The 12,735-nt window shown below is 39.8% G+C and overlaps 2 protein-coding genes across 2 annotated transcripts; both read right to left on the bottom strand.

Annotated features, from left to right (window-relative positions):
• Nucleotides 1–447: 447 nt before the first annotated feature.
• Nucleotides 448–10,626, bottom strand: LOC123983016 (ribonuclease inhibitor-like; the record flags this gene model as incomplete). The annotated part of the gene is made up of 5 exons (XM_046069129.1): nt 10,616–10,626; nt 9,789–9,962; nt 4,032–4,205; nt 2,125–2,298; nt 448–616 (listed from the first exon to the last, which is right to left on the bottom strand). Coding segments are annotated over exons 1-5 (702 nt in total), but the record flags the coding sequence as incomplete, so codon positions are not given.
• A 170-nt stretch (nt 10,627–10,796) lies between these two features.
• Nucleotides 10,797–12,135, bottom strand: LOC123982960 (NLR family CARD domain-containing protein 3-like). The gene is made up of 2 exons (XM_046069003.1): nt 11,702–12,135; nt 10,797–10,900 (listed from the first exon to the last, which is right to left on the bottom strand). Exons 1-2 carry the CDS (start codon nt 12,133–12,135, stop codon nt 10,867–10,869), a joined length of 468 nt encoding a protein of 155 aa, XP_045924959.1. The 3' UTR covers nt 10,797–10,866.
• Nucleotides 12,136–12,735: the final 600 nt, after the last annotated feature.

Here is a 12,735-nt window from a genome sequence, read left to right as displayed (position 1 = left end):
CACTCAGACATCTTAACCACAGTTTGACCATAAATGTGCTAAAAACTTAAAATCCATAGTGGGGCCTAAAAGTGCTAAAAGCATAAAATCCACAGTAATAAATTATGGTTGAGATTGGTGTTTTTTTATTTTGTGTTAACAGCAGTGAAGGCAGTCCTGTAGTGTTAGGCCAAGTAGAGTTGACAGCCAGCTTAAAATCACTTTAGATGTACACGTCTGATGACTAAGCAACGTTACCAAGTTGAAATGCATGGGTAAAACAAGTGCACAGTAGGATTGTGGTTTAACATAGGATAAATGTTTAACACAGCTTTGCACAGACACGTACCATTCTGACAACAAGAAGAGATTTGTTAACATCAGTGTTATGTCTTTAGTTTAGTGTCACCACAATTTTCCCATCATATTAAGCTCAGCACAGAAGTAAAAAATGGTGTCTGACCTCAGAGTCTCCAGTCTACAGTGTGGACTCTCCAGAAAATCGCACAGCAACTTCACTCCTGAGTCCTGCAGCTTGTTGTCACCCAGCTCCAGCTCTCTCAGATGGGAGGGGTTGGACTTCAGAGCTGAGGCCAGAGAAGCACAGCTGATCTCTGACAAACTGCAGTCACCCAATCTGAATAAAGAATAAAGAAGAAGAGAACATTACTGCTTGAAATCATTTTATGTTCAATAATCTGTTCAGAGCTGAAAAAGGTTTAGAATGTAGAAGTTTAGAAAATGGAAACTCAATAGGAACTCAAAAGTTATTAAATAGCGGTCAGATAAAATTAATTCTGTGTAAAGACTACCAAATGTTCAATTTCAATGCCATATGCCAGAACAACGTTGAGGGTGTTAAAACAGTGACTCAGTTGAAGTAGTCAGTATGAAGTTGAAGTCAGTATGAAGACTATGACAAAAGCCAATTGAATCTAATAGTGAGACATAGTACTGAGGTTATCATTGTCAACATCCATATGAATATTAAACTTAAATACAATCGTGACTTTACCTTTTCTGTTGACAGAACTAAACTTGATTAAAACTAGAATTGGCTGTAATGTTTTCCAAGTGTTTTCCACAGGGCGGATGTGGCTCAGGAGGTAGAGCGGATTGGCCGTTAATCGGAAGGTCAGCGGTTCAATCCCTGGCTCCCCCTGGTTGCGTGTCGAAGTTGCAAGATACTGAACCCCGATTTGCCCCTGGCGGCTGTTCCGCCAGTGTATGAATGAGTGTGAATGTTAGTTTCCGTTTGAGCACTTAGGCTCAGTGTATGAATGTGTGTGACTGGTGAATGCAGATGTAGTGTAAAAGCGCTTTGAGTGGTCGAAAAGACTAGAAAGGCGCTATACAAGTACGGAGCATTTGCATTTACAGGTTATAATATAATAATAAAAAATAGTGAAAAATTTGATAGACAGCTGTAGAGACATTTAATGAATAATATATAAATAAATATAATAATAAAAAATAGTGAAAAATTTGATAGACAGCTGTAGAGACATTTAATGAAGTTTGTGTCTGCACACATGTGCAATGTGCCAATACTAATTAAAGGCACACAGTTATCAGTGCAGAGCAGCATTTTTTCTCTCTGTAGCTGTTACCTGTTTACTGTAACAAACACCTGCACATGAAGAACAACCTGCATTCTGTAATTTTACTGTATTCTGTTCAGAGGCACAGGATCATTTCTACTGTCATATCAATATTCTGAATTCCTTACTGACACAGAATATGATCATGGTGTCTTTTTGTGTGTATGTTTGTGGGTACTGTATTGATCCAAAAACACAATTTTAAAAAGGAGTTTGAAGTGTTGGGCAAGAATTGTTTGCTTTTGCAAGAGATGTATAATCTTTTGGGTTTTTGGTATAAGGTTTTGTAATTAGTGTGAAAAGTTGTGCAAAAATTGCCTGTAGTTTCAAAAAGTGTGCCTAAGCAGAAAAAACCCCGGTTTTCAATATAAGATCATCTATACACATACATCTAAAAAACTGAGGCGCAGCCTTGTTCTGTTTGGACTGTGAGCTGCAATTAACATTTGAAGAAAAACCTAAAGTTAACATTTGTGTGGATTTGAGGTAAGATTTCTGTCTGATTAGAAGAGTTGACAGTTAATAAAAAAAAAAGGTAACTGACCTCAGAGTCTTCAGTCTACAGTGTGGACTCTCTAGAAAATCACACAGCAGCTTCACTCCTGAATCCTGCAGCGTGTTGTTACTCAGCTCCAGCTCTCTCAGATGGGAGGGGTTGGTCTTCAGAGCTGAGGCCAGAGAAGCACAGCTGATCTCTGACAAATTGCAGCCCCACAATCTGAATAAAGAATAAATGAAGTAACTTTAGAAGACAATGTTCCTACTTGAAATTATTCAGTGTTTAATAATCTCTTCAAAGCTAATGAATGTTTAGAATGTAGAAGTTTAGAAAATGGAAATCCCAAACACCTGAACCCAACAGGATGCAGGTTATCCTGTTGGGGACAGGCAACCTTTTCCAGGAAAAACGCCTAAAATAACATACCCTAAATGAATCAAGAATAACTCTTTATTTGGCCTAGATGCCTAATTCTGGTCTCCTTTAAAAGGTCAGATGCTAAGGAATATAAATCCATTGTATATTAATATATTTATTTTACCATTACAGACTACATGGAGACTCAATAAAGAAAAAAAAATTTCACCTTGCCTGGTAAAAAAAAAAGCTATATTTTTATGCAATAAACCATCAAAACCATCATAAGGAAACTTAAAATGCAACTGAACATCTTCTAATACGCCTAGAATGCAATTGTAACTGTAAATTTGATGAAAATAAACTAAAATACAAAATATACCAGGCGAATGTCCATATTTTGGCAATATTTACTGTTTAAATGTTGGCTTTTATTAGGAGATATCTTCAGAAAACACTTTTTCTGTCCATACAACAATGTTCTAAATAACATAACATTGAAATATTGATAAAAACAGTGAATATTCATCAACATTCTTGTCCCCAAAAGCACGCCCATGCTTTACAGGCCTGTAGATTGAGAATGGAACATCCACAGTGTTTGGGGGGCATCAATTGATCCAGCTTGAGCAGACCTTTTATTGGTACCCTGCATGTCTATGTAGCTCCAATGGGTTGGCCACAAAATGGTGAAAAAGATGTGTTCCAAAGCGGCACGTTTCCTGGGCAAGCAGCTCCCAGGTATTGCACAATAATCTGGATGGTGCCCGCTGAGACTCGGACAACAAAATTGGTGGATTTTGGACTTAAAACGGCGAAGATAAAAAAATTCAGTCAGCAATTGTGACCCCACCCCAGTGCCTGTTTAACAGGTTTTAAAAACTGTAAAATGTAAATACGTAAAAAGAGCTCTCATTAATATTAATGACAACGTGCTGCTACTTTAATAAAGACGTAGTGACTTCACCTTTAAAACTCTGCCAGCTCCACCAGTGGCTCCATCTATACAAACTCATGTTGTGCAGCCAAACACAAATAAAAACCCACAGAAACTGATTTAAGATTTGATTCAGGATCCCAAAGTTTCCAAAGATGCCAAATATGTCAGGATAAATTTAGTTGAAATGTGAACAAAAGATATCAATACATTTTCTTTAAAGAATAGTGGGGTCATAAAATCAAAGCATCTTCATTTTTCAACTTTTCAGGCAGTATGAGCAACAAACTATAGCTTCATAACAATGTTGTAAAAAGCTATATATATATATATATATATATATATATATATATATATATATATATATATATATATATGAATATATTTGAAGGAGAGACTATTTAATCATTGTATTTATATATATTTATAATAATTTACTCCAGAAATTATTAAGTTATATTAAATTATTTCATGTGTTGCTCTGCCACAGTCAATGGACTAAATCACTGTCCACTTTCACAAGAAGAAATAGACTTCAGCATTAAGATACTCAGTGTGGATCAGTTTAATATCTGCCTTATGTCTGCAGTTTGGTGTCAACACAACTTTCACATTTTATTAATTTCAGTCAGCACAGACGTAAAAAATGGTGTCTGACCTCAGAGTCTCCAGTCTACAGTGTGGACTCTCCAGAAAACCACACAGCAGCTTCACTCCTGAATCCTGCAAGTAGTTGAGGCCCAGCTGCAGCTTTCTCAGATGGCAGGGGTTGGTCTTCAGAGCTGAGGCCAGAGAAGCACAGCTGATCGCTGACAAATTGCAAGACCTCAATCTGAATAAAGAAAATTTATGTACATATAAATCAATTTATAATCCTATCAAATGTGTTAAGGTTTTAAATGTGTAGCTCAATATTACTATGTCCTAATCAATGAGCTTTTCCCTGAAATGAGTAAAGTGACTTTGTGGATCATCATAATGTCAGCCTTCTACAGACATCATCCAAATGTTAGCACAACATTCATAAAATATACATATCCATACATACAGTCAACACAGATTAATAACATGCTGCTGATCTCTGTCAAGTCCAGTGTAATTTTCAAATCAGACCCCCTATTCCTAACCCTACATTTGGTATTTTAATTTTTTGGGTGTCTTCTAATTTATAACAATCATATAATTTTATGAAAAAAATACTAAGACAGATGTTTTCTAGAGAATTGGCCAATATAAAATAAAGAAGACTTAAATAATAAATAATACAAAACTTTACAAACCTCTTTTACACCTGTCCCAGCACTTATGACGCTCTCTGTCACAAATTCTCCCATTCCCCTCTCCCAATTTAGCCCTCAGTATATATTTACCAGTCTCTTTCAATTGCTCCCTGCCAGATTGTCTAGTGCAGTGGTCGGCAGTAGACGGTCCCAGAACTGGTCCGCCAGCACTGTTGTCAAATCAGCCATAGCTGGAGAAATTGTGCAAAATCATTGTTCTGCCTGCACGGCCTTCCCAGTGGCATGGTTACTGACCAGGGGCCACACTTTATTTCCATTTTTTGGTCTGAGATTACAGTCTCCTTTTGCAAAAACAAAAGTGTTGCGTTTATAATTTTGTTCAGTGTATATAGCAACTGTAAGTCGCTTTGGATAAAAGCTTCATCTAAATTAATACATGTAATGTAAAGTAATGTCCAGTTGCCGGCAGGCAGCCCGGGTGTTGCCTGTCCAGTTACCAGCAGCAAGCCTGGTTATGACGGTTTCCAGCCAAGCTGTCCAGTTGCCCGTTTCCAGCCCGACTGTCCAGTTTCAGTCCTGCAGCCATGCCTCTGGTTCCATGGTCTGCTGGGTCATTGCCGGCATTACTTCCGGAGAGGTCTTGCCTTCATTGACGGGCTCCTGATGGGTTTCGCCCTTTTCAGTAGTGGCCTGCAGAACCTCCAGAGAGGATTCTGCTCGGTCTCCAGAGGGCCCCTGCCCTCACTTTCGGCCCCTGGGCAGACCTGACCACCCAGTGATGGTTCTGTCATAATTTCGATAAATTCTGTTTCAGTGCATGACTCTTTATTCTGTGCTCTCTGTCTTGACTTGGTCCTGTCTTATAATGCATGCCGTTCTGAGTCTTCCATTCACTTTGTCAGATCCGTCCTAGAGTATTGTTGCATGCTTCACTGATTTATCTTGTTATCTTCAGTTTCTGGTGCTGGTGTAAATCTTTGTTCGTGTCCTGTCTAGCTTAGTTTAGTCTTGTCTGATAGATTATAGTTTATCATCATCTCTGTTTAGTTATTAAATAATTTCTTTGAACTGCATCCTCCCTGACAGTGTCTCCATTTGGGTCCAAGTCTCCGTTTTCCTGCCTCTGCATGAATGTTGAGGAGAGATGAACCATGGAACCATTGGGGCGGCTGTGGCTCAGGAGGTAGAGCGGGTTGGCCATTAATCGGAAGGTCGGCGGTTTGATCCCTGGCTCCCCCTGGTTGCGTGTCGAAGTGTCCTTGGGCAAGATACTGAACCCCGATTTGCCCCTGGCGGCTGTTCCGCCAGTGTATGAATGAGTGTGAATGTTAGTTTCCGTTTGAGCACTTAGAATGTGTGTGACTGGTGAATGCAGATGTAGTGTAAAAGCGCTTTGAGTGGTCGAAAAGACTAGAAACGCGCTATACAAATACAGAGCATTTACATGGAGGAGATGGACATAAAGCTTGATTCATCCACTTTTAGAAAGTTTAGAAAGCAGGGTCTCAGGCATGGAGGTGGTGGAGAAGTGTGGGGCTTTTGATGCTTGGTGCTGATGTGGGTGTTGTGTACCAACAGTGTGGATTTGCGCATTTTATATCAAATAAATTTGGACTACTCCAAATTCTTTCTCTCTCCCTGAGAGAAAGAAAAGGAGGGGGTGAGACATCAACTCAACAGACAGCCAAAGCGACTCCAAGGAAGAGGTGAAGTGCTGTCTCTGGGCAGTCTGATCGTAAAACTGGCCACCTTTTGATGCCACAGCCAGATAACGCGGTGCCTGACTGTTAAAATGACAAAGGAACAGTGACCAGAGATTAGCCTTCTCCTGAACAGCCTATCAAAATTCTTCTTAAGAGAGGGCAGGAAACCCTAAACTGCCTCCACACACACGTAACCATGGCAACTGACCTTGCTCTTTGTTTAATTACCTCACATCAAAGGATATTCTCTTCACGCCCAGGTGTGAGGAACTCCAGGACACCCAGGGACAGCCTAAATTCCTTTGTGTAAACAGAGCACTGTCTCCTCAAGATTCAAAGCATTACCTTGTTTAATTAAATATTCTTTTAGTTACTTGATTACGTTTGCCTCCATTTGAGTAGTTATGTTACCATGTTGGTGTATTTGTTGTTGAAAAGAATCTAAATAAGTTAATTTTGCAGTGTTTTAATTTTCAAGGTCACCTGACTTTATTCATTTTTTTGTAACCAATGCTTTGTTCACAATACTTTCTGACACCTCCTTTAGAAATGATGATAAAGAAATTTCATCCTATACTCGATTAATTTTCCAGCTTGAATTTAAGGTTAAAAATGACTAAATTCCACAGCTCCTAAGAAGATTGTTTTAGGATCAATCAGAGCTATCCTCATGTAACCCGAGCTCCCCCAAGTGGACAAAATAAGTATTACATGCCATCCTCTGAAATGCCGTTAATAAAGTCACTGTATGTGCCGTATAAATGTCACTCGGTATTTATTTTGTCCAATAATCTGATGCCATTCGTGTGTCTTGCCTATATTCTCTAAGAACGTGTAACCGCCAATATATCCAGAAAGCTAGTTAAGTTCTTCTCCTCCTCAGATTCATTCTGAAATGCTAGCCTCAAAGTTGAACTACTGACAAGTGTTTTCCTTTTATCAAATGCTTAAAACTAAGAATGGTACAGCCGTGTGACAATTAAGGTTTGATTGTGGGAGAATATTTGATTACAATACGCGCAAATAGATTTTCTTTTTTTATAGACATACTAAAAGTTAAGAAGACACTCTTCTCAGCCGGAAACAAACCCCTCCCTCAGGGAACAAAGGACTGCCCTCTGGGAACCACGCCCCAACCAACAAAAGCGAAACACACGCTGTCACGCTCTCTATTGTCCTCTTTTTTGTTCCTGACTCTCCAACAGCGCTTCGGCACGCGCCTAGTGTGCTCCTGTCTCCCAGCGCAACAAAGCCCCTTCGTTCGTTTTCAAGCCACGCGCGAAGCGCCGCGACCTCAACTTTTCCTCGTTTCCAACAACTTTCCTTGCGTTTTATTTTCTTTTGGTTTTGTTTTTTTTTGAAAGTTATCAGTCCGTTAAGTTACACTGGTTTAATTCAAGAACGACCAAGTTCTTTTTAAGCCTTATCCGTCGAACTAACTTCCACTGATCCCTCCTCGGACCCAGCCACGTGGGCCCGCCAGCAGTAACAAAGAACGACCAAACTGCTAACTCGAGCCAGGGTTGGCCCCACTGCAAGTCTCTTCAATAAGCCGACAAAAGCCGGACCTCCGGAGCAATTCCCTGGCAGAGAAAGCGTCTGGCCGACGGCTTTAAGCTGTCCTAACTGAGAACGCACGGATCTCAGCCAGTGTGAGGCTGTTGACCAGCACCCGGCTGGGAGAAGCGACACGCAGTAAAACCAAAACCCTGCATTCTGTGAACAGTGATGTCCCGTAGTCTGTTAGTCCAGTATATTTAATCATTGAAACTCCTAGACAAATTTAACCGAGTTATCATCTATTTGCATTCATTAGCTGCCATATGAGTCAAATACTCCCACAATAGAAACCCACATTCTCATTGTTTAGCCATTGTTTATTTCTTTGATGTATATGTAACCGCATTTATAGTCACCTTAGTTAGTTAATAAACTCCACTGTAATCAAGGAATTGTGTTTGTATTACCTGTCTCCAAGTCCCTGCCAAGAGAATTTACCCCTTTGAAATGAGACTGACTGATTGATTTAAGATAATTGATCGATTATTAGCTAACTGATCACTATGTATGTATAATTATTAACGCTACCCAGAGGTCCAGAGACTCTGGGTTAATTAAAACTTCAGTGGTGTCCCGCAAAACGAGAGATTTATGGATTAATATTTTCTGAATATTAAAATTCATAATTTGGTATTAATTCTCATAAATTTATTAAAACACTGTAGTCATGCAACATGGGTTAATGAAACGTTACGTTGAAACTGATTTTCGTGAGTTTGTCTGAATAGTTCTTTTCTGGACAAAGTCGCTTGTAATAATTCACACACGCATTTGCTTAGCTTGAGATGTTGCTTGGTCTTGGTTTGGGTGGAGAATGCAAGAGCAAAGAAGAGATGGGTGATGTGATTTATGTTTAGTTCCGCTCTTGAAACTGCCAAGTAGCTCTACATAAGATAAAATTAATCTGGGCTTGGACCTTGCTGTAAACCAGTCCTTCTTTCCTGTTTTCTGTCTTCAGTTACACATTTATAACACCTCATACATTTAATAGTCAAACAATTTTAGAAGTTGCAATAGTTTGCTCACCAATCTTGCTTACTACCTCTGGGGCTAGCTAGAGCTGAATCCGAGGGGGCGGAGGAGACAAACGTCTCACTAGGCAGGTGGGTAAAAAAATTGATTCTTAGATGCATAGAAGCCCTCTGAGTCATAATCGAATCGTGAGGTGCCTAGAGATTCACACCCCTAATTCATACCATGTCTCTGCTTCATGTGAGTTTGTTTTTAGGTTAGTCGGGCTGCCTGTGTACTTTATGGCAGGATGGCATATTTTACTTATTGCATGTGTCTTGTGTCTAGAAAAATCCAAAATGTCTCCAAACATTTGATTTGTAGGAATTTGGAGGAACATGTAGTGCTTCCTCCCCCATGTCAATCTAATGTAACACACCTCTGTCTCTGTCGTAGCTGACAGGGTGCTGGCAGCAGTAGAGATGAGTGTAACACTTTAGGAGGAATCAATGTAAAAGGAATGTAACCATTTCTAAATAATAAAGGCATGGGACTCTACTAATATTTGTATATAAATAAATCAGATTTTATCGATGCAAAGATGTTAAAATAAATTCCATCTCAAACTTTTATGCCGGTGCACCAAAGTGAATCAGTAAATTTTATTATCCCTAAAAAAAATATACACGTTCCTGTAAAAACACTTTCTGAAGGTTATGCATGACAATGCATCCTGAAAATGTGTTGAACTTCTTTTAATATTTTCTATATTGATGTCTCTCACATGTAACTAAAATAAAATTTTTAAATTTGCAGCACATTGTAGGATAAATCCTACTGAATCCAGTTCGATTATAGAATAAGATCGAAGCCAAATTGTTTAGACTGAAAATTTTTTAAAAAGAGCTGTTGTTAGTTGTTTAAATATACACTCTACAAGAGTAGAATACTTGAACTCACCTCAGAGTCTCCAGTCTACACTTCGGACTCTCCAGTCCAGCAGATAGCAGTTTTACTCCTGAATCCTGCAGCTTGTTGTGACTCAGGTCCAGCTCTTTCAGATGGGTGGGGTTGGACTTCAGAGCTGATGCCACAACTTCACAGTGACTCTCTGAGAGTCCACAGTAGGAAAGTCTGTGAAGACAGAGAACATAAAACATTATTTTTTACTGTATAAAAAAATCTGAGACTTTATTATAAAAATATATAATAGCTGGTCAGCCACTGATCAAAAGGTTTGTGGTTTGAAATTTGCATTCTTCCTTTCCACATGTCAAAGTGTCCTTGAGCAACACAATGACCCACAATATGCAGAGAAATGTGTCTCCAAATAAAATACAAATGTGTCATATTGTGATTAACAGAGTGCTATGTCTGTGAAGGTTCTCAGTCATCCAGGTCATCAAAGGAAGGTTAAAATCAAGGACAGCTGAACCAATTTCAGTTATCCTAACCTTCCCTGGATAACAGGGTGCTATGTTTGTTAAACTTTTAACATGATGTTTAATGAGCTGCAATAAAATATATACTGCAAGTTGTAACTGCACTGTGAATTTATTTACCTCAGCCATGTACCTGGGTGTGTTTTGTGCATCTTTGATGCATCTTGTTATGTCATTCCATCTACTTTTCATCTCCCATGAAATTGATTTAATGACTCCTAATAGTATAATTAGTACTGAAGTTTGTATTATTATACTTGTATGGGACTTTTTTGGGGATGATAAAATCCCTCCACTGAACTGAACCTACTGAGCTTTCTTCCTCTCCTCACTGGCAGAACAAACCTGGACGTCATGACAGCAACTGACTGTGTAATGAGCTGCTGTGTGAGGAAATTAGTTTAAATACACAAAGACTGTGGCTGCAAATTCAATAAAAACCACAGTGGAATTGTGTGCTGCTATTTTCTCTGCATATCTTACCTTTAGTGTTACTGCTTGTGCAGAAACACACAATGTCTGACAGTTTGTATTTGCAAACTTATTACAATAATTATCAACTATAATTTCTCACATTAAGATGACCAGATGTAAAATCAGTAACCATTACCAGACCAGTCCATTAAAATCCTACGAGAGAGAGAGAGAGAGACAGAGAGAGATTCTTTACTTGTCCTTCAAGAAGGAGGATGGCCTTCCCTCACATCCTCAAATCAAATCATCAAGCAATTTTTAAAGATATTATGGAAATTGTCAAAATGGACCTAACAGTACTTCATATTAAATAGCTCAGAAACCGCAGGGAAAAAAATATGATAGCAATAACTGCATGGTCGCATTCACAGTTTCCATGGATGTTAGTTTCAGCAGATCACAGATATTATATATCTGTATGTCTGTCTATAAAAAACATTAACTAAACATTAACATAACTCAGTGCAGACACTGTATGCACCATAACAATAAACACGCTGTTGTTATAAATAGATGACTGCCAAAATGTTCTCAGGACAAACTCTTTAGTCCTCAAGTCAGGAGTATCCATTAATGTCAGGAGTGGCTCTGCTTTCTCCCCCATCCTTTTGTTTCTTGTGTTTTCCCCTCCCTGCTGTCAGTCTGTGTGTGTTGTGGGCGTGCCTTTCTGGCTCCCTCTCTCTGGCTCACAGCCTGCAGCTCCACTTACCTGAGACTCATCAGCAATCAACCCACTCTACAAAAACCCCAGCTCTTCAGTCACACCCTGCCAGTTTTTCAGTTAACCTACCTTGCTAACATGCGTTCCAGTCCTCTTTTTGCTGCTGTTCTAGTTACTCTTGCTTGCCTTTTTTGCTAACGCCTGTTTCCCTTTGCCTGCCTACAGTGTGTGAGTTTGGAGACACAGCCTGCCAGCCTGTTTTAGCTTTATGTTGCTTTATAATTTTCTGGATTTACCGAGCCTTTCTGCAGTTCCTCACAGCTGGAATCAGTCTCAGTCGTCCCTGATCTGATGTGTTGTACTTCTCCAGGTCCAACTCATCCAGAACCTCCTCTGACATCTGCAGCATGTAGGCCAGAGCTGAGCAGTGGACCACAGAGAGTTTCTTCTCTGATATGTTCTCTGACTTCAGGAACTCTTGGATCTCCTGATGAACTGAGTGGTCGTTCATCTCTGTCAGACAGCGAAAGATGTTGATGCTTCTGTCAGGAGAGGTTTTATCACTGTCCATCTCCTTCAGGTTGTTAATGGCTCTCTGGAAGATTTCTGGACTGTTATCTGTCCGACCCAGCAGGCCTCCTAAAAGTCTCTGGTTGGACTCCAGAGAGAGGCCATGAAGGAAGCGAACAAACAGGTCCAGGTGGCCATTTCTACTTTCAAGGGATTTCATCATTGCTCCCTTCAGGAAGACATCCAGGGTTGAATCAACATGTTTTTTTCCAAAAAAAGTCTTCAGTACCTTTGTGTTCTTGTTGGTATAACAGTGGAACATGTAGACTGCAGCCAGGAATTCCTGAATGCTCAGATGAACAAAGCAGTAGACTGTTTTCTGGAAGATCACACTCTCTCTTTTGAAGATCTCTGTACAAACTCCTGAGTACACCGAGACCTCTGTGACATCAAGACCACACTGCTCCAGGTCTTTTTGGTAAAAAAATATGTTTCCTTTCTCCAGATGTTCAAACGCCAACCTCCCCAGCTTCAGAAGAACCTTCTTGTCAGCCTCCATCAGCTCCTGTGGACTCGTCTCATGTCCCTCATCGTACTTCTGCTTCTTCCTCTTTGTCTGAACCAGCAGGAAGTGTGAGTACAGGTCAGTCAGGGTCTTGGGCAGCTCTCCTCTCTGGTCTGTAGTCAACATGTGCTCCAGAACTGTAGCAGTGATCCAGCAGAAGACTGGGATTAGACACATGATGTGGAGGCTCCTGGAGGTCTTGATGTGTGAGATGATTCTGCTGGACAGCTCTTCATCACTGACTCTCCTCCTGAA

The sequence above is a fragment of the Micropterus dolomieu genome, linkage group LG01, assembly GCF_021292245.1.
Source record: "Micropterus dolomieu isolate WLL.071019.BEF.003 ecotype Adirondacks linkage group LG01, ASM2129224v1, whole genome shotgun sequence".
NCBI classification, from domain to species: Eukaryota; Metazoa; Chordata; class Actinopteri; order Centrarchiformes; family Centrarchidae; genus Micropterus; species Micropterus dolomieu.
This window is presented reverse-complemented; position numbering and strand designations above follow the sequence as displayed.

Excerpts from the sequence above, each read along its gene's own strand:
- LOC123982960 (XM_046069003.1), bottom strand. The coding sequence starts at position 12,135 with ATGAAATCCCTTGAAAGTAGAAATGGCCACCTGGACCTGTTTGTTCGC. Across the intron at positions 10,901-11,701 it reads AGGAACTGCAGAAAGGCTCG|GATTTTAATGGACTGGTCTG; the intron begins GTAAATCCAGAA and ends TCTCTCTCGTAG.